This window comes from Oryctolagus cuniculus, chromosome 2 (assembly GCF_051225735.1).
Source record: "Oryctolagus cuniculus isolate XC-2025 breed Fujian yellow rabbit chromosome 2, ASM5122573v1, whole genome shotgun sequence".
NCBI classification, from domain to species: domain Eukaryota; kingdom Metazoa; phylum Chordata; class Mammalia; order Lagomorpha; family Leporidae; genus Oryctolagus; species Oryctolagus cuniculus.
This window is the reverse complement of record NC_142868.1, coordinates 2,438,176-2,457,725: the sequence shown is the minus strand read 5'-3', so window position 1 is coordinate 2,457,725 and position 19,550 is coordinate 2,438,176. Positions and strand designations below refer to the sequence as shown.

General features: G+C 68.9%; 1 protein-coding gene across 2 annotated transcripts; it reads left to right on the top strand.

Moving 5' to 3' along the window:
- Positions 1 to 1,864: 1,864 nt before the first annotated feature.
- CPZ (carboxypeptidase Z) lies at positions 1,865 to 19,223 on the top strand. 2 transcript variants are annotated; one of them, XM_070069539.2, is made up of 11 exons: positions 1,867 to 2,126; positions 4,552 to 4,584; positions 5,176 to 5,550; positions 7,176 to 7,388; positions 8,901 to 9,097; positions 9,587 to 9,748; positions 10,196 to 10,354; positions 12,619 to 12,754; positions 14,841 to 14,980; positions 17,669 to 17,768; positions 18,751 to 19,223. In XM_070069539.2, the coding sequence occupies exons 1-11, from the start codon at positions 2,051 to 2,053 to the stop codon at positions 19,113 to 19,115; spliced, it is 1,956 nt and encodes a 651-aa protein (XP_069925640.1). In that variant the 5' UTR covers positions 1,867 to 2,050; the 3' UTR covers positions 19,116 to 19,223. The 2 variants fall into 2 exon arrangements, with proteins under 2 accessions (XP_069925641.2, XP_069925640.1); XM_070069540.2 differs by lacking the exons at positions 4,552 to 4,584; positions 5,176 to 5,550 and having other exon boundaries at positions 1,865 to 2,126.
- The last annotated feature ends 327 nt before the right edge of the window (positions 19,224 to 19,550 follow it).

Below are 19,550 nucleotides of genomic sequence, written 5' to 3'. Positions count from 1 at the left end.
GTGCTCCTGGCCAGGGCCCTGCACGGGTCCCACACACACTGCCCTGACCTCGCCCACGGCCTCTCCTGCACATGTGGCCACGCAGCATGCTTGGCACCAAGCAGACCCCACGGGAGCTGCTCGATGAATTCCTTCCCCAATACCCGGGCACGGCTCGGCTGGTTCCCCAGCGCCTGTCCCCAAGAGGCACCCCGGGGGCTGCTCGCAGGTCACCCAGCCCTGCTCGCATGAGGGAGGCGTGGTGACCGTAGGCCAGCAGTCAGGAGGTGGTCAGCACTGACCCCCGTGCTCCCCGGGGAAGGCGAGGAGCACCCGGGAAGCAGTGGGGGCCCCAGAGCCCACGCGTGGCCTCCTCGCTGCAGCCTCTCTCCACCCCGGGGCCAGGCCTGGGCCGGGCCCCCACGCCCTTGCCGGGATAAAACCTGCGGTGACAACCCGGCTTACGGCGGACGGCAGCTGCCTCCTCTCCTGCTCGCGTCCCCAAGAGCCCCCGTGGGATTTTCTTTCTTTTTAAAATGTAGTTATGTATTTGAGAGGCAGAGAGAGAGAGAGAGAGAGAGAGAGAATCTTCCTTCCGCTGATGCACTCCCCAAATGGCTGCAATGGCTGGGCTGGGCCAGGCTGAAGCCAGGAGCCAGGAGCTTCCTTGGGGTCTCCCACGCAGGTGCAGGGGCCCAGGCACTTGGCCCGTCCTCCACTGCCTTCCCAGGTGCATTAACAGGGAGCTGGGCTGGATCTGAGACTCAAACTGGCGCCCCTATGGGATGCTGGTGCTGCAGATGGTGGCTTAGCCTGCCCCCACATGGAACTTTCTAGAACACTGTGGCACAGGCCCCTGCAGGGGGTTCCGGCCCCCCCTGCGTGGGCCTCGAGACCCTCTCCCCGCACTGTGCTGCCTGCCCGCGGGGCTCACTCTCGCGGCTGTCTTTGCCTTAGGCCCTGGTCTCTCTCTCTCTCTCTCTCTCTTTTTTTTAATTAAAAAAATACTTTTCACGTGAGCTTAGACGTGTTGCAAAACAGCGTCAGGTCCCAAGTGCCCGGTGGCCCAGTAAACAACTTACTCAGAGCTGCTCTCCTTCTCCAGGACTGGAAACCTGATCACCAGGAAGGCAGAGCTCTCTGGAGCTCTGGGCTCCCAGCGCCAGCCCCGCCGGCCCCTGGGGTGGAGGCAGGGGGCCCGCAAACCTCGGGTGCCCCTGTGGGTGGCCGCCTGGCACAGGAGCACAGCCGGCGGGGGAGGGGGCAGAGGGAGGGCTTGACCTGAGCTCCGCCCTCCTGCGGTGTGGGCCGGCTCAGGCCCGGGGAGGGGGCAGGAGCTGGGACACCCCTCCCCGCCCCCCGCTGCCGTCCCTGGGCCTCACCTGGCAGAGGGGCACCTGGTGCAGGGGCTCGGCGGTGCAGGCTGTGGGTAATGACGCGGGGCCTGCTGCCTGCAGGTGCACTCTGGCTGGCGGGCAGCTGTGTGCACACCTGGACGGGCACCAGGTGGCCCTTCCCCGGGAGGGGCCTGGGGGCCGTCTTCCTCACCTGGGGGCTGAGATCCTGGGTCCCGGTGGCCCTGGGCGACACAGGCATGGGCGGTGGGAGGGTCTCCGGCTCCCCAGAGCAGACCAAGGGCTGGGTCCCACCGCCAGCAAAACCCGGAGGGGGCCTGGCCCCTGTGGTCTCCCCGCCCCACCAACTTCCCACACAGAGACCTCCCCCTGTGTCCACGCTGGGGGCACGCTCCCTCCCGCCCTCATCTGCCAAGACCGAGGCCAGTCCGTGGGAGTTCACGCGGCTTGTGGGCGGTGGGCGGGACCCCGAGCTGGCGGCGGGGGCGGTCCCCGCCCTGGAGAAGGGGCGGCGGGGAGGGGGCCGCCCTGCTTATCTGCTCTCCCACGCCCCCAGCTGCATCCCTTCGCGGTGGTGTCTGGTGCTGCCCGCTGTAACCCGACTCCGCGCCCTCGCCCAGGCCCCCCCCTGCGCTGGGGGCGGGAGCCGGAGCGCGCGCAGAGCCGGGCGGCCCGAGTGCCACATCACTGGGCCCTCGCCGGCCGCCGCGCCCACCATGCTGCTCCTGGCCGTCCTGGCTGCCGCCGTGGCCGCCCTCCAGCCGGGGTGCCAGCCTGCCCAGGACCCTGCCGGTGAGGCCCCCTGCCCCGCGCCCACTGGGGGTAGGACGTGGCGCTGGGGACCCAGAGTGGGCTTGTGGTCGTGGCTGGTGGAGGAGCCTTTGCCCGGGAGGGGGCGTCGGGCTCTGCACGTGCAGGGAGATGGGACCCCCGGCCAGGGCGCAGTGGAGGGACTCTGGGGGGGCCAGGGGCAAGGTCCTTTGCAGGACGGGGAGCAGCAGGAGGGGGCACCCCTGTGGCGAGGTCCCAGCCAGCAGGTGCCGGGCCAGGGCTAGGGGAGAGGCCAGCGCGGCCCTGGGTCCTTCCAGGAATGGGGAGGCCTTGGCAGCCGCCAACTTTCCGCTCCGCCCGTCCGCTAGGGGCTGCGGTGTGGACGCCGTCCCGGAAGTGGGGGATGGGGAGGGGTGCTGTGCCTGGTGGGGGCTTGTGCCCGTGTGCGAGGGCTCGCTGAGAGGGTCCCCGCGGCCGGTGGCACCCCGCTCCCCTGGAGGCCGGGGGTGGGGCTCTGGGATGCGAGGGCCCAGCAGGGTCAGATCCAGCCCCTCGGAGCCCCTCGGCCGGCACCGGCCCCGCAGCTGTGCCGGGAACCGAAGGCTCCACGCGCAGGAGCCGCGGCCGCTCTTGCTCGCCATCCTTCAGCCGGGGCTTTGCAGAGGAGCCCAGGCCAGGCAGGTGCATGGCCGTGTGTGCGTGCGTGCGTGTTGCATGCATGTTCACGCGTGTGGGTCACTGATGGACGCCCCCTCCCTGCAACTCCCCCCCCCCAAAGATCCTAGGAAATCCTAGAACCACGTGCTTGTCGGAGACCGTGCCGTCCCCTCCAGGGAGCTTCCCCTGACCTGCCCTGTCCTCACCCAGCAGGTGGGCCACTGGCCCGGCTGGTGCTGAGTGTGGCCGCGGCCCCAGCCCGTGGTCTCTCCTTGCAGACGGGGGTACAAGCTGAGTCCCGTATCCAGACCATAGCCGGCGCAGGCAAGGCCGGCAGGCAGTGTCCAGCCCCTGTGCCCGAAAGCTGCCACCCCAGGAGCTCAGGGCCGGCCTGGACGCTCCCTCTGCCCTCGGCCTCCTCCCTTGGCTGGCGGGAGCCTGGGGCCCGGGCTCTGGGTTCAAGCTCCGACTCCTCTGTGCTGTGTGATGTCCTGCCCTGTCTGGGTTCATTCTGCTGTGGGCTCGGGAGGGCGGAGAACTGCTGCCACCTTGTGGCCTATTCCTGGCAGCGCAGGCTAATGTGTCATTCAGTTAAAGCCAGGCGATTTCCCTTGTCTTAGGATGGGGTGATGACACTTGGCCTCGGGGTCCCCCAGTGGGGGCGGCCGTGTCCAGCCTGGTTTTATACCCTCCAGGTCTGCCTTTCGCACTCCCGGCGGTTCCGAGGTGGCAGGTCTGGAGCCCGTGGCCCTGAGCTTCCTTGGAGACGGAGTTTTTGTAGAAGACGGGGTCACCTGGGTTAGGGCAGGCCCCGAGCGTGATGCCTGGGACAGAACTGGACGTAGATGGACACTTGGGGGGGGTCCTGTGACAGTCGGAGGGCTGCGGCCACAGCTGAGGGACTCCCAGACCACCCGGAGCTGGGCGAGGCCGATGCGCGCTCCCTCAGAGCCCGGCTTGCAGCCCCTGGAGCCAGGGGCGTGGTCGGCCCTGGTGTGTGCTGCTCGGTGACAGCCCCTCCCTCTGTCTCCCACCTGTGCTGGTCCCGGCTGCCCAGGTGCACCTGTCCGATGGGCAGCCCCTGCCCCTGCTCACCGGGCACACCCTGGCCACCCGGCACCACGCCAGCTCCCCGTCCAGCAGACCTGCAAGGAAACAGAGGCACAGTCCTCGCCTGAGGCTCGGGGAATTGGCTGGTGCGGGGGCTGGGGGCTGTGGCTGCCCCCTCCACGGGGGAACCGAGCACCAGGAAGGCTCAGGAGCGGGAGCTGTGTGGCCAGCAGGGCAGACCTGGGGCCGCTGCAGCTCTGTCCCCACCTGGGGGGCCGCCTTCCAGGCTACGTGGCCTGGCAGGGTGTCCAGTGGGCTCAGGATGAGGGGTTTCCCCAGCCCCGGCTGCTGGAGCCCCCAAGCCCCTCCCAGCCTCCTGCTGCCCTTTCTTTGGTCCCCGTCGTCCCCGCCCGTGGCCGGCAGCTGGGCGGTGGCTCTGAGGCTGGGCCCTGCACGCGCCTGGGCCTTGGAGGGGGCTTTGTGGGGGTCAGAGCCGCGGGAGGTTGGGGCCGGGACTGGGCTGCCTGGAGCTGGGCGCCACCGTGGAGGGGCTTCATGTCCCCAGGGCAGGATGGGGGGCCCTGTGCTGCGCCCCCAGCGCTGGGAGCCCCCAGCCGCTCAGCCCCTCGCCTGAGAAGGGAGGTGCCTGCAGGGACAGGGGGAGCCGCCATGGTGGCAGGGGCACGGGTGAGTGGGCGCAGGGCTGCGCGTCCCTAACGCGGTGCCGTGTCCTCCGCAGGTGAGTGCCGCAGGCCGCGGGCTGCAGACAGCGGTAGGTACCGGCCCCCGTGTGTCTCCCGAGTGGTGCACCCCTCCCCACCCCCACGTGCCCTCCCGAGCCCGCTAGAGGGCTGGCGTTCCCAAGGTGGGCACGAGTGACAGGGCCCGTCACTCAGCTCCAAGGAGACCCAGGGGCACAGGGTCCACCTCCGGCTGTCCCCTCCGGCTGTCCCCTCCGGGCTCTGCCCCTGCTCCCTGGGGCACAGCTACGGGCATGGAGCCAGGGGCCTCTGGAGCTGGGAGAGGCGGAGCCTGCCCTGGTGTGGGGGCCTGGGGACCCCGCCCCCCAAGCCCTGCTGCCTTTTCCCGCCCATCGCCAGGGGCCAGACTCCCCACGCAGAGGTGGCCGTGTCCCGGGCAGGGTTTCGCCTGGGGGCGGAGTCTCCAGGGGCCGTGCACCTGTGGCTGCGGCCCAGCCGGCCTCCTCCCCGCCCCCTAGCCCAGGCCGGCTCTCCTGCGCCCGTTTGCCCACTCAGGATCAGGCGCAGGAGCCTCCTCCGGTGTCTCTCGCAGGCCCTGGTGCCCTGGCCGACCGTGGGTGCCCTGGCCGGGAGTGACCGCTGCCCCTGCCTGCCCCCCTCAGCCACCTGCGTGGACCTGCAGCTGAGGACCTGCGCCGACGCCGCCTACAACCGGACGGCTCTGCCCACCCTGCTGGAGCACCGGTCGCGGGAGGCGGTGGAGGCCAGCTCCGAGTACATCCTGCTGAGCGTCCTGCACCACCTGCTGGAGGGCCAGTGCAACCCCGAGCTGCGGCTGCTGGGCTGCGCCGTGCTGGCGCCCCCGTGCGAGGGCGGCCGGGCGCGCAGGCCCTGCAGGCGCGTGTGCGAGGCGCTGCGGGAGAGCTGCCAGCCGGCCTTCGACGCCATCGACATGGCCTGGCCATACTTCCTCGACTGCCGCCACTACTTTGCGGACGAGGACGAGGGCTGCCACGACCCCCTGCAGGCGCTGCGGGGTAGGGGGGGCCCGGCAGGGGGGCCAGACGCAGGGACCTGGGCAGGCCGGGCGCCCCCTCGCTGGATGCAGAGGAAGGCGTGGGTCAGAGGGCGCCTCCACGTGGGCTCAGGGCACAGTGGGAGTGGGCGAGGCTGGCCCGGACCGGCCCCAGCCAGGCTCCCTCAGGAAGCTGCTGGGCGTGGGCTGGGGCCCGGCCCAGGGTGGGCAGGAGCTGCCCCAGAGGCCCGGGCAGGAGGCTCTGGGGACCGTGCGAGGGCTGCCCCGAGACAGATTTGCCTCCTCGGGGGCACAGAGGGCTGGGGGTGGAATGGGCAGGCCCAGGGCACCCTGGGCCTTGGTCCTGGGAGCTGTGCCTAGGGGTCCTGAGGCACCTGGGGGCAGTGCTGTGGGGGAGCCCCTTGTGTCCCTCCAGCCCCCGGGGGCCACTGCGCACACAGGCAGTGAGGAGGAGGCGTCCAGAGGCCAGGGGGCTGCCTGTGTGCTGGGGCCACGGCAGCAGCCATGGTCGGCACGTGTGGCCCCTGAGCACCTGCAGTGTGGCCAGCAGGACCCAGGCCCCCTGTTTCCCTGTGAGTTTAAACAGAAATCTAGCAGCGTGTGCCGCACGGGACAGCGCCAGGAGCCAGGTCCCGGGGGGCTTCCCAGGATGTGAGACCCCCACTGTGGTGGAGAGGGGCTCAGACCCCTGCCTTGTGTGGGGGGAGCCAGGGCCGATGGCCCCAGGTCATTCACTGCAGGTGCATGGCTGGGTCCACACAACACTGGGCTCCGCGCTGGGACTCGGGGGGCCAGCGGAATGAGACTGCTCTGGGGGGCAGAGCCATGGGGGGGTGGGCTCAGGCTGATCCCAGCTCCCCTCAGAGCCTCCAGCCCTCGGACTGCTCCTGGCTCCCACGCAGGTGCGGGGGTGGGTGGGTGGTGTCTGCGTGGGGTGGGGGGGGAACCGGCGTTGGAGGTTACTCCGGGCATTTCTGTCACCATATTGCTGCTTTCGCCTGCTCTCTTTCCCATCAGCATCTGATCAGCAGGGCACCGGAGGCGCGGGGACAAGAGCCGGGTCCTTGCCGTGCGCTAGCCGGGCCTCAGTCCCCGGAGGCCGCTGCTCTAGGGAGCAGGTGGAAAAGCCGCCGGCTTAGGAGCTGCCCTCTCTCCATCCTGCCCTTCAGTCACCGTGGCCGGCCGGCACGGGGCAGCAGTCACAGGGCGGGGCCTCTCCCAGTGCTGCCAGGCCCCCCGGCAGAACGCGGACGTGGCTACTGCCAGCCAGACGCGGAGACGGCTCAGAGCCCGCCGGCCGGCCCCAGGGCCGAGCGTCCAGGGGGCCCCCTCCTGCGCTTCGTGCTGCTCTGTGTTCCGGAAGCGTGGCCCCACGCCCCTTTGTTGCTGGGGCCGTTGCTCTGGGGCGTTTTAGCTCCAAACAGAGATGGGGTTTGGCAGGGAGGCCCCACTCCCAGGCGGCTGCAGTGCCGCGGACGAAGGGGGCGAGGGCGCTGCCAGTGGCCAGGTGGGCCCAGGAGGTGGCAGAGGCCGCGGGCAGCGGGCAGCGGGCAGCTCCGGCCATAGGGGAGCACGTGGCAGCCCCGCCCAGCTGACCCCAGCACCCCCCCCCCCACGCTTCCCCAGGTGCCCTGGAGCCCGAGGAGGCACCGCCCTCGGGCCTGCCGCCCACCTTCATCCGCTTCGCCCACCACTCCTACGCCCAGATGGTGCGGGTGCTGCGGCGGACGGCAGCCCGCTGCGCCCACGTGGCCAAGACCTACAGCATCGGCCGCAGCTTCGAGGGCAAGGAGCTGCTGGTCATCGAGTTCTCCAGCCGCCCGGGCCAGCACGAGCTGAGTAAGGCGGGCGGGCGGGCGTCCCGGGGACAGCCTGACACCCGGTAGCCTTTGGGCTGGGGAGACCAGGCTGTCCCGCCAGGGCAGAGCAGGGCTGGAGCGGATGGACAATCCGCACAGACGCAGGGAGTCGGGGTGGGGGGAGGGCAGAGGGAGGAGGGCGCCTCCCGGGAGGGGCAGAGCCGCGGTCGCGACGCTCCCGGAGCGCTGAGCCCCGGGTGCCGGAGGCACACGGCGCCGGGCCTGGTGCCTGCCCCACCAAGTGCAGACCTGGTGGTTTTTGCTCTGAGCTCCGGGACTCCTCGGGGACTGAAGCCGTTTTCCATTTAAAAAGCCACATCCACTCCCGGGCACACACAGCACCTCGTGGCTGGCAGGTCGCCTCAGCCCGTCCTCACCGCCCTGGGCCCGTAGTGTGGACACTGGGAACCCAGGGGTCAGTGGTGTTATCTCCCAGCAGGGGTTGGGGTCATCTGGCGACAGGGGTCTCCAGGGCCCCCCAGCTCTGGATGTTTGGGGCTGATGGCCGGGGCTCTCCGATCGTGCGTGGACCCGCAGCATCTGCGTGTGAGATGCAAAGCCTCGGACTGGGAAGACTGAGGGACGTGGCTTCCACTCCCAGGGCCGAAGGCTACTGGACTGCACGCAGTCGGGGCGATGCCTTCTCCACGAGGGAAGTGTGTGACTCGGGAGGGCTGACGTGCCCACGCCACAGCAGCAAGCCTAACAGGCTCCGAATCCATGTACCCACCCGTCCACGTCTCCATCCATCTGTCCACCCACCCACCCACCCTTCCATCTACAAATCCATTGATCTACCTAACAATGCACCCATCCATCCACATCTCTGTCCATCTGTCCACCCGTCCACCCACCTATCTACCCACCCACATCTCTATCTGTTCACCCACCCGTCCACTAAACCATCCGTCCACCCACCAGTCCATCCACCCACCGATCTATCCACCCATCCACCCACCCATCCATCCATCTACCCACCAATCCATCCAGCCACCAGCCCACCCACCCATTCCTCCATCCATCTATTCACTCCCCCACCAGTCCCTCCCTCCCATCTGTCCATCCACCTGTCCACCCATCCATTGAGGGTTACTTCCAGCTAAGTACCAATGTGTATCTTGACTTGTTACTCAAATGTGAGATGTGGCTGCCAATGAAATTCACATGGACCAGAGATAGCATACCTTATTATTATTTTTTAAAGATTTATTTATTTATTTATTTGAAAAGCAGAATGATAGAGATGGAGACACACACACACTCCCTCTCTCACACACACACATACACACTCCCCAAACACCCACAGAGCTGGGGCTGGACCACGCCAGAGCCAGGAGCCAGGAGCTCCATGCTGGTCTCCCACGCGGGTGGCAGGGCCCCAAGGAATGAGCGTGAACAAGCCCGGCACGCCTGGGCATCCTCGCTGAGGCGGCCTCGAGCCCCTGGGCCCCAGGGCTCTGCGCTGACCCCCGTGTCTCCGTCCCTCCCCCAGTGGAGCCTGAGGTGAAGCTCATTGGCAACATCCATGGCAACGAGGTGGCGGGCCGGGAGATGCTGCTGTACCTGGCGCAGTACCTGTGCAACGAGTACCTGCTGGGCAACGCCCGCGTCCAGCGGCTGCTCAACACCACCCGCATCCACCTGCTGCCCTCCATGAACCCCGACGGCTACGAGGTGGCGGCTGCTGAGGTGGGCGCCTGGCAGCCCGGAGGGCGTGGTCTGCCGCCCTCCACGCTCGCTCACCTGCTCCCGGTTTTATTAGCGGCGACCGTGGCACCTGTGCCGGGAGGTTGGGTTCCACAGGCAGCAGCACCAGCTTGGGGGGCGGGGAGGCCGCCAGCAGCCCTGCCGGGTGCGGTGAATTACGGTGAATCACGCAAGTGGCGCCTGCGAGGGAGGAGAGGGGCAGGTGACTGGGCTGCTGCGGGGGTCAGGGAAGCCCCCACGGGCGTGTCCTGGACCAGAGCGCAGGCAGGTGCGGAGGGCAGCGTGGGTGACCCTTGTGAGGTGGCAGGGGGGCAGGTGGGAGGGAGGGAGGAAGGGGGTGGAGGAGGGGCTGGCAGACACGAGCGAGCTCGCGGCTCAGAGCCAGAGGGAGGCTGGAGCCCAGCTCTGACCGGCGGCCATGCCAAGCCTCAGTCTGGGCGCTGACCCTGGCCGGGCTGACCTGTCGTCCAGGGTGCAGGCTACAATGGATGGACGAGTGGGAGGCAGAACGCACAGAACCTGGACTTGAACCGCAACTTCCCGGACCTGACGTCCGAGTACTACCGGCTGGCGGCGACCCGCGGCTCCCGCACTGACCACATCCCCATCCCGCAGCACTACTGGTGGGGTAAGGTAGGCGTCGCCGGGCTCAGGGCCAGCCCCTCTGTGGGCCTCCCAGGGGTCCCCCGGCTCCTCTAAGCCCAAATTTCCAGTCTGTGAAGTGGGGGCAGCTCCTCGCGGGCTCCAGTGGGGTTTGGGGAATAGCGTGGAAAACACCCAGCCCCGGGCAGGTGGCCCCCGCCTCTGGCTAGCCCCATGGTGCTCTGTCCATCCGAGTACGCCTCCCCCAGCCTGTGCACGGGGTGGGCCAGGGGCTCTCCCCCAAGGAGCTGCCCGTCCCAGGGGCTGGTGCACCTGCAGCTGTGTCACTGGCTCAGTGCAGGGACCGAGGACAGTCCGGAACAGGCATCCCAGCCTCTGAGGGCCCTGGAAGGCTGCTGGGACGAGGTGACAGCCCGGGAGGCCAGGGAGGGGTTCCTGGTGGGCATTGAGTGCTGAGGGCGGCCCCGCCCCTGGCAGGTGGCGCCCGAGACGAAGGCCATAATGAAGTGGATGCGCACGGCGCCCTTCGTGCTGTCGGCCAGCCTCCACGGGGGCGACCTGGTGGTGTCCTACCCCTTCGACCTGTCCAAGCACCCCCACGAGGAAAAGATGTTTTCCCCCACGCCCGACGAGAAGGTGAGCCCGTGGGGAGGGCGGGGGTGGGCGCTGGGCAGGAGTCCCTGTGCCCCCAGCCTCTCCACGCCCTGTTCCACGCCCCCTGCCCCGGAGGCCTCCAGCCCGCCCCTGCCCTGAGCTCCCCGGCCCACCCACCTGTCCCCATTTGGGAGCCTGGGGCTGCCACCCTGGCCGGGTGCCCGCCTTGCCTGCTGGACGAGGGCGCAGTGCCCAGCGCCGCCGGCAGAGGGCAGTGCTGCCGCGTGCGTGGCGCCCCGGCGGGGTCCCGCATCACCCCCCACCCCCGTCGTTTACCACGTGCGGCTCCGCGGGAGTCCGCGCAGGGGGCGCGGTCGGAATTCTGGCCCTGCCCTTCGCAGCCCCGCGGGCGACCGTGGCCTCCCGCCCCCCCTGCTCTCCCCATAGCCAACACGCAGACCCCCAGCCCGGCCCCACCCCGGCCCCAACACCGGGGAGAGGGCGGCCCCGCGGCAGGGGCGTGGCCGGGGGAAAGTGGGGTGGGGGGTGGCTGGACCAGGCCCGCCCGCAGGAGAGCCCGGGGGTCGCTGGTGTGCTTGTGCTGCGCCGTCATAGCCCCCCCCCCCATTCTTTCACTCGCTCTGGGCTTGGAGCTCGGGCAGGGTCGGCACAGGTGCTGCTGTCCCCGCGGTCGCCCGCCCCCTCCCTGGGCAGGCGCTGGCGGCAGGAGCCCCTCCACAGACGCCCAGGGCCGGGGCAGCTCACCTCAATGCGTCCCACCAGAGCCAGAGCAAACGCCCCCACCCCCACCCCCACCCCCACCAGCCATCAGTCGCGGGTCGATGACCCTGCGGCTCCACAGCTGCGGTGGTCTCTGTGGAAGCCTGAGCGTCCCAGGAGAGACGCAGACGGGAGGGGCTGGCTGGTGGGGCGTCCAAGGACCCCCCTCCCCCCCACTTCCGCCACCTCCAGCCGAGATCCAAGGCTGGGGACGGCACCTGTCCCTGCTCTGGAATCCTGCCCTGTTGCCCACACCCCAGGCACTGGCGTGGCTGCAGCCTGCCACGGGCCCCACAGGCAGGAGCGAGCAGGTGGGGTCCTCGGGCCAGTGCCCCTGGGTCCCTGCCTCCGTCCCCGCCAGCCCTCCCGGCAGCTCCGAGTGTGCCTGTGTCCACGCTCTGGGCGGGGAGCGCCTTGAGCCCAGCCTGCGGCTCTCACACCGCCGGGGTCTGGGGCCCGTCGGAGCAGCTGCCTTCTGTGCCTTAGCCCAGCAGACGGGGCAGGGGTGGGGGGAGGCCTGGGGAGCAGCAGAGAGGGACCCTGGCCCCACCGGCAGGCCCATTGTCAGATGGGTAGTGGGGCTGGGGGGTGGAGAGACACGGCGGGCAGTGCATGTGTGTAGCAGACCCCACTGTCCACCTGCAGGCGGCACCTGCAGCCCCTGTGACCTGGTTCAGCCGGAGGGGGGCCCGCTGCACACAGCAGACCATGCCTGGGTCCCGATGTGCCAGCCCCGGGGAGCGGAGGACGGGAGTGCTGGGCTTGGCTGCTCAGCTTCCCCCTGCAGGGCCAGCACCGCAACGCCTCCCCTCTGAGAACCTGGACCCAGCCTCTGCCTCCCCCAGCCAGGTCCTGGGACCCCAGCCTTGGAGAGACCCTCGCCCTGGGCCACAGCGGCCCCCTGCCACCGAGCCCTGCCCACCCAGTGTCCCCCTTTCTGACGGAGCCCAGGCTGTGCAGGAGGGTCCCTGCAGCACCTGGTCAGACCCGGTGCCCTCCTGGGGCTTGTGGAGAGCTGAGACCCCACCCCAGAGGGGTGTGTGTGGGCGGGGAGGCCCCTGCACCCCGGGATCCCCGCCACAGCAGACAGGCCCAGCCCTGGGCCAGGCGGTGGAGACGCCTGCGGTCCAGGCGTGGGCGGGCGGGGCAGGGGCTTCCTGCAGGTGAATCCGGCAGCTGCCGCCGGGCCGGGCAGAGGAGCCAGGGTCGTTATTCATAGTGAGGTCTGGTGGGGAGAGAAACTTCCTGGAAATGCGGCTGGCCCCGCCTCCACCCCACCCCCACGGCACACTGCCTCCTCCACCAGCGCCGCTGAGGAGTGTCCCCGAGACACAGCCCACACGCGTGCAGGGGCTCAGCCACCACAGGTGGCCCGCCGCCTCCGGGCCTTTGTCCTCCGGGACCTCCTCGCTGCACCTGTGCCGCAGGCGTCGGCTGGGCAGCCCCGCCCCTCCTGGCCCCTCTCCGAGGTGTTCTGCGAGGCTGGTCCTGTGGCCAAGGGAACACCTCTCGCTCGTGCTTGGCAGATGTTCAAGCTGCTGGCCAGAGCCTACGCCGACGCGCACCCCATGATGATGGACAGGTCGGAGAACAGGTGTGGAGGCAACTTCCTGACGCGGGGCAGCATCATCAACGGGGCTGACTGGTACAGCTTCACGGGAGGTGCGGCCCCAGGGGTGCGGTCATGGGCGTGGCCCTGGGGTGCGGCCATGGGTGTGGCCCTGGGGGTGTGTCATGGGCGTGGCCCTGAGGTGTGTCATGGGTGTGGCCTGGGGTGTGGTCATGGACGTGGCCTGGGGTGCGGCCATGGGTGTGGCCCTGGGGTGCGGTCATGGGCGTGGCCCCGGGGGTGTGTCATGGGCGTGGCCCTGAGGTGTGTCATGGGTGTGGTCATGGGGATGTGCCATGGGGTGTGGTCATGGGGTGCGGCCCCAGGGGTGCGGTCATGGGTGTGGCCAGGGGTGTGTCATGGGCGTGGCCCTGAGGTGTGTCATGGGTGTGGCCCCGGGGTGTGTCATGGGCGTGGCCCTGAGGTGTGGTCATGGACGTGGCCTGGGGTGTGGTCATGGAGGTATGTCTGTGGGGGCGTAGCCACAGGGTATGGTCATGGGTGTGGCCCTGGGGTTGTGGTCATGGGTGTGGCCCTGGGGTTGTGGTCATGGAGGTGTGGCCATGAGGTGTGGTCATGGGTGTGGTTATGGGTGTGGCCCTGGGGTATGGCCCCGGGGTGTGGCCCTGGGTGTGATTATGGGTGTGGTCACGGGTGTGGCCCTCGGGTTGTGGCCATGGAGGTGTGGCCATGGGTGTGGCTCTGGGGTATGGTCATGGAGGTGTGGCTGTGGAGGCGTAGCCATGGGGTGTGGTCATGGGTGTGGCCTGGGGTGTGGTCATGGAGGTGTGGCCATGGGTGTGGCTCTGGGGTATGGTCATGGAGGTGTGGCTGTGGAGGCGTAGCCATGGGGTGTGGTCATGGGTGTGGCCTGCGGTGTGGTCATGGAGGTGTGACCATGGGGTGTGACCATGGGTGTGGCCCGGGGTGTGGTCATGGAGGTGTGGCCATGGGGTGTGGTCATGGGTGTGGCTCAGGGTGTGGTCATGGAGGTGTGGCCATGGGGGTGTTGGGTTTGTTCTCTGAGCTCTCACACCCCACCGTCCTGCCCTGTAGGGGCTGAGTGGGCTGGGGGAGGCAGCACGAGGCCCCGTGACCCTGCAGAGAATGCGGGGTGCTAGCACTGTGTGTGCCCGACACCGGGGCGCTCTTGGGCCCGGAGCAGCCCCACAGGAGGCCCTGGGGCGGGGTCTGTGCCTTCCCCGGATCCTCTGCTTCACCGGCACCCAAACCTCTGTGTGCCAAGGCTGCCCTCGGGGAGCTGCGTGGGTGCCCAGAGCGGCCCCTGCTGGGTCAGACCCCTGGGTGTGCCCCACCCCCAGCACTGACCGAGGGCGAGGAGGCCTTGGCCTGGTGCAGGGCCCGAGGCGGGCAGGGCTCAGGCTGCGGCTGTGTCTCCTCACTCCTCTTGTGCCCTCGGCTGGGGGCACCCCCTCTGCGTGTCCCAGAGCCACGCCCCGCACCTGCAGCCTCCCCCTCACCCCCCGAAAGGCAGCTCCTCGCTCCCCCAGATCTCGGGGGCGCAGTTTTTCTGACTCTCACACAGGGCCCCAGGGAGCTGAGCTGAGAGAGGCCCCGTCCCGCAGCCACCATGACCCAGGGCAGGCACAGAGGCCGGCGAGCGGGGCTGGGGCCCAATGGAGCGGAGGCGGCCACACGGGAGGAGCTGCCCTGGGGAGGAGGTGGCTGTGGCCACAGCAGACACAGCTGGCAGAGTGGGAGGGGGCTGCACGCGGCGTGGGTGCCCAGCCCCAGCTGCCCCATGGGGGTAGTAAGAGCCTCATCCACCCAGTGTCCAGCTCAGTGGACGTCCCTGGGAGTCTGGTGTCCTCGGGGCCCCCTGGGCAGGGGCCCGTGTGGTGCCAGCTGCTGCCAGCCCCCCAGGAGCAATCGGGTCAGGTCAGAGGACAGGGTGGGGCTCGCCGTGCGGCTGCGCCCCCACCCCTCCCGTGGGAATGCCGAGGGTGGGTGCTGAGGCCTGCGCCTCGCCCACTGCTCCGTGCGGTGAGGACAGGGACTACGACGCCCGACCCGCAGACGTCCAGCGCCCCACGCCCCGGGAAGGGGGGATTCGAGACCACGCCTGGCTCCGCGGGGAGAGGGGCAGCGGGGCCTGACGGGCTCGCCTCCGTGCCGCAGGCATGTCCGACTTCAACTACCTGCACAGCAACTGCTTTGAGATCACGGTGGAGCTGGGCTGCGTGAAGTTCCCGCCCGAGGAGGCCCTGTACACGCTGTGGCAGCACAACAAGGAGTCACTGCTGAGCTTCGTGGAGATGGTGAGCCGGGGGGGGGGGGGGTCCCTGCCCCGCCCCGGCCCAGCCCTCCCTGGAGGAGCTAGCTCCTGGGCTTTGTCTTAAAGGAGTGGGAGAAGCCGGGCAACGGGAGAGCTGAGCAGAGGGCGGGGCCCCGGGGGCCAGAGCGAGGGGCGTGGCCGTGGCGACGGGTAGGGCGCTGTGCAGGGGTGGGCCGTGGCCTGGCTGAGGGCAGCTGCGGCCCCCCCCCCCGGGGAGCAGGCAGGTGGGCGGGGAGTGGGGTCTGAGCCCCAGTCCCCAGGCGCCGATGCCCGGGGTGTGTGTGGCCTCCCCGGGGGGGGGGTGCGGTAGGGTGCTGAGGGCTCGTGTGCGGTCAGAGGTGGAGATGCTGGGGAGTGCAGGCGTCTGCTGCTTCTCCCAGGCGTCTTGAAGACTCTGCCTGCTGTGCAGGTGCAGGTCAGCGCGCGGGGCGTCACGCGGGCGCATGGGGGCTGCCCGTTCACCCCCAGGGCTCAGGGGCGACAGAGGATCAGGGAGGTGGCCCGGCGGCGTCTCAGAGCCCGAGCCCCAGGCTGCCTGTCCTGTGTGTGAGCTCCTGCTGCTAGAACGTTCTGGAAGCTGCCAGGGCCAGGCAGAGCTTCCCCAGGCCTGTGGCGCGGCTGGAGTCCCTTCCCGCGGCTGTGCCGGTGGCCCACGCTCCTTGGGCCAGGCCCTGGCTCGCGTGCAGTTTTATGGCCGTCTGGTGGAGATGAGTCCCGAGGAGCCTTCCGTGCGTCTGGGATTCCTCCGTGGATATTGCTCGTGAAGTCTTGGGAGATGAAGATTTAATGGCGCACAGGCCGCCGGCAGCACGCGCCCTGGCTCCGAGACGCCGCCCCAGGACCACCGGGCGCTGCCCTCTGATAAGCATCGCGCCTGTCGGGGCCAATTGAAGTCCCTCCCGCGGTGACGCTCAGCAGGCCTGGGCGGGTGTCGGGGGCGGGGCGGCCATCTCCTCCCCGGCTCCTGCTGCGCACGGAGATGACCCTGCGGCGCCCGAGCGCGGATGGCCAAAACCCTGCACGCGGCGTGCCTGGGAGAGCGGAGCCCGGAGCTGACCTGGATGGACACCAGGGAGGGCTGCCTGGAGGAAGAGGGCGGGCTGAGTGTAGAAGGCCCTGAAGGGAGCCGGCGAGGGGGCTCTGAACGGACAGGCGGAGGAGCCACGGAGGGGCGGGGCGGCCGGGGTCCTTGTTGCCCCACCCCTTCGGCCCCACGCAAGCTTTTGGGGGGCTGGCGCTCTACTGGCGCCCATTTGATGGTGTGGGAAGCAGAGGAGCAAAGCAGCAAACTGCCCACGGGCCCTGGGTGGAGTCTGTGTTTGCCCTGGAGAAGAACAGACCCCCGCGGGAGGGCGGAGTTGGCGGTGGTCCGGCCGCGCCCTGGGCCCCCGGCTCTGCGCTCCCTGGGGTTTTTGTGGCTGTGTCCGTGTGAAGATGAGCAGGGTGAGAAGTCTCTTCGGCTTCAACGCTTGCTTCCAGCTTCGATTAAAAAGAGTATTTGCGCTTATTTTGAAAGGCAGAGATAGATGGACTGATTGATGGACCGATGGATTGATCTTCCATCCGCTGGCTCACTCCACAGCCAGGGCTGGGCCAGGGCAAAGCCGGGAGCCAGGGACTCCACCCAGGTCTCCCAGGTGGGAGGCAGGGGCCCGAGTACTGATGCTTCGGAGGGCAGCAGGACATTGGAATGAGAGCCAGGACCCAACCCAGCCGCTCCGAGGTGAGGGGTGGGCGTCCCAAGTGGCTGCTACTTTTATATTTTTAAAAAATTTCATCTATTTTTAAATATTTATTTCAAAGGCAGAGTTACAGAGAGAGGGCGGAAGGGGAGACACGTGTCACTCCCCAAATGGCTGGAACAGCTGGCGCCGGGCCAGGGTGAAGCCAGGCGCTTCATCCGGGTCTCCCACGGTGGTGGCCGGGAGCCGCTGCTTTCCGGGTGCATTAGCAGGGAGCTGGACAGGAAGTGGCGCAGCCGGGATTCCAGTCTGCACTTGTGTGGGAAGTCGCTGTCGCAGGCGGCGCTAACCGGCTGTGTCACAGCGCCGGCCCCAGAGCGACACCCCTCCCGCTGCACTCCCGGTCTGCCCCGTGCTCTGACTTGGGAAGCAGCAAACCCATCTGTGTCCCTCGCGTGGCTGGACACTCATGCCGGCTTGCAGGGGGTCGCCTTGCCGCTCTGCGTCCCCTCACCCAGGGGTCCCGGTCCCCTCCAACCTCGGCGCCCGTGCTGTTTTTGCTGGATGGAGCGAGGGCAGTCGGGCTGGTCACTGTCTCTTCAAGGCTGTCCTGGAGCAGGTGGCTCTGTGGGGGGCTGCTCTGTGGAAAGTCCCGGGGGTGTGGAATCGCAGGACGTGTGCAGACAGGGATACACGCTGAGGGCCAGGGCAGCTCACCCGGTGCCAGGGCTGTCGCCAGAGTGCAGGCTGTCCCCTGTGTCCTCTCTGCAGCCGGAAAGGGGGGCGGGAGCTGAGAAGTCATGACAGGGACACTGGGGGCCAGGAGCCGAGTCGGGCAGAACGTGGGGTCCCTGCACACCCGGGACGCGTGGGGTGGATCGGGAGGGCGTGGCCTGCCACCTGGGGAAATGGAGGCACAGAGCGGGGAGTGCCCTGCTCAAAACCGCCCGGCAGCTGGCACCGGCTCCACGCCTCCTCCCTGTCTGCAGGTGCACCGTGGCATCAAGGGCGTGGTGATGGACAAATTTGGCAAGCCAGTCAAGAACGCCCGCATCTCAGTCAAGGGCATCCGACATGACATCACCACAGGTGAGCCACTCCCAGTGTTCAGTGCTTCCCAGGAGGCAGCCACGTGTCGGGGAGGAGCCTGTTCCTGGTGCTAGGTGCTCAGTGCTCACTGGGAGGCAGCCACGTGTCGGGGAGGAGCCTGTTCCTGGTGCTAGGTGCTCGGTGCTCACTGGGAGGCAGCCACGTGTCGGGGAGGAGCCTGTTCCTGGTGCTAGGTGCTCAGTGCTCGCCAGGAGGCAGCCACGTGCCGGGGAGGAGCCTGTTCCTGGTGCTAGGTGCTCAGTGTTCACTGGGAGGCAGACACGTGTCGGGGAGGAGCCTGTTCCTGGTGCTAGGTGCTCAGTGTTCACTGGGAGGCAGCCACGTGTCGGGGAGGAGCCTGTTCCTGGTGCTAGGTGCTCAGTGCTCGCCAGGAGGCAGCCACGTGCCGGGGAGGAGCCTGTTCCTGGTGTTAGGTGCTCGGTGCTCACTGGGAGGCAGCCATGTGTCGGGGAGGAGTCTGTTCCTGGTGCTAGGTGCTCGGTGCTCACTGGGAGGCAGCCACGTGTTGGGGAGGAGCCTGTTCCTGGTGCTGGGTGCTCGGTGCTCACTGGGAGGCAGCCACGTGCTGGGGAGGAGCCGGCTCCCGCCTGGCCCTGCTCTGAACACCTGGGAGCCACCTCCCTCTCGGGTCTCACCTGCCCCTGAGCCCCTTGTTCATACCCCAGCGTCCTCGCCCCGTGGATGAACGGCGCGTCCCGTGCCCAGCCCCGGCTCCGGCTGCCCTCGGGAGTGAGGGGTCTGGGGGGGAGTGGGGCTGGGGCTGCTCAGTGGGGTCTTCAGAGCAGAGGCAGCCCTAGGCAGGGCTCTGAGGTGTGGGTAGGAGTCTGGTTGAGGGAACAGGCAGGGAGACCACCCAGGCAGGTGCAGAGAGGAGCAGAAGTCCCCGCCTGGGCCCCTGCTGGCCTCCCCCACCCCGTGTCCGCGGCCCCGGCGAGGGTCCTTTTATTCTGTTCGCCCCCAGCCCCCGACGGTGACTACTGGAGGCTGCTGCCCCCGGGCTCCCACATCGTCATCGCCCAGGCGCCCGGCTACTCCAAGGTCATCAAGAAGGTCACCATCCCGCTCCGCATGAGGAAAGCTGGCCGCGTGGACTTCATCCTGCAGCCCCTGGGGCTGGGGTCCAAACAGGGCCTTCTTGGGGCGCGGAGAGCCAGGGCCGGGCCCCGAGACCCGCTGGACGGCGCTGGCCCTTGGGGGGAGCCTACAGAGCCCGGCCTCGAGCCCCTTGGGGCGCGTAGGCAGCCGGCTGCAGGGGGCAAGCCATGGTGGTGGTCCTACTTTGCGTCTCTGAGCTCACACAGGCCGCGCTGGCTGCTCAAGTACTAGCGCTCCGGCCGCGCCCTGGGCTCCTGGCTCTTGATGTGGTCACGTGGCTGCAGACGTGGCTGCAGACGTGGCCACAGACGTGGCGCGCTGATTAAAGTGTCTCCGTCACCTGTGCTGGCACCTGCTGGGAGGGAGGGGACGGCTGTGGTTGGCCGCAGGCGGCTGTGGCCTCGTCCCCTGGGGAGGCCACCCCAGGGTCCCACGCAGGCCATGGCGGGGTGAGGACTCGAGCCCCCTGCACCCCCGACCTCTCCCGGACCACAAGGCCTTGAACCAATTTCACAGATGGGAAAACTAAGGCTGAGGGAGGTGCACGGCCACAGCGGGAGCTCAGCTCCGGGTCTCAGCTGAGAGCAGGAAGAAGCGTCAGCCTGGCAGATGGCGGTGGGGTGGGCAGGGGCAGGGGTCTCCCTCGGACCCCTCCTCATGCTGTGT

Coding starts and splice junctions, on each gene's coding strand:
- CPZ (XM_070069539.2), top strand. CDS start 2,051: ATGCTGCTCCTGGCCGTCCTGGCTGCCGCCGTGGCCGCCCTCCAGCCG. Junction 9,098..9,586: donor ACGAGGTGGCGGCTGCTGAG/GTGGGCGCCTGG, acceptor CCTGTCGTCCAG/GGTGCAGGCTACAATGGATG. Junction 17,769..18,750: donor CCGACATGACATCACCACAG/GTGAGCCACTCC, acceptor GTTCGCCCCCAG/CCCCCGACGGTGACTACTGG.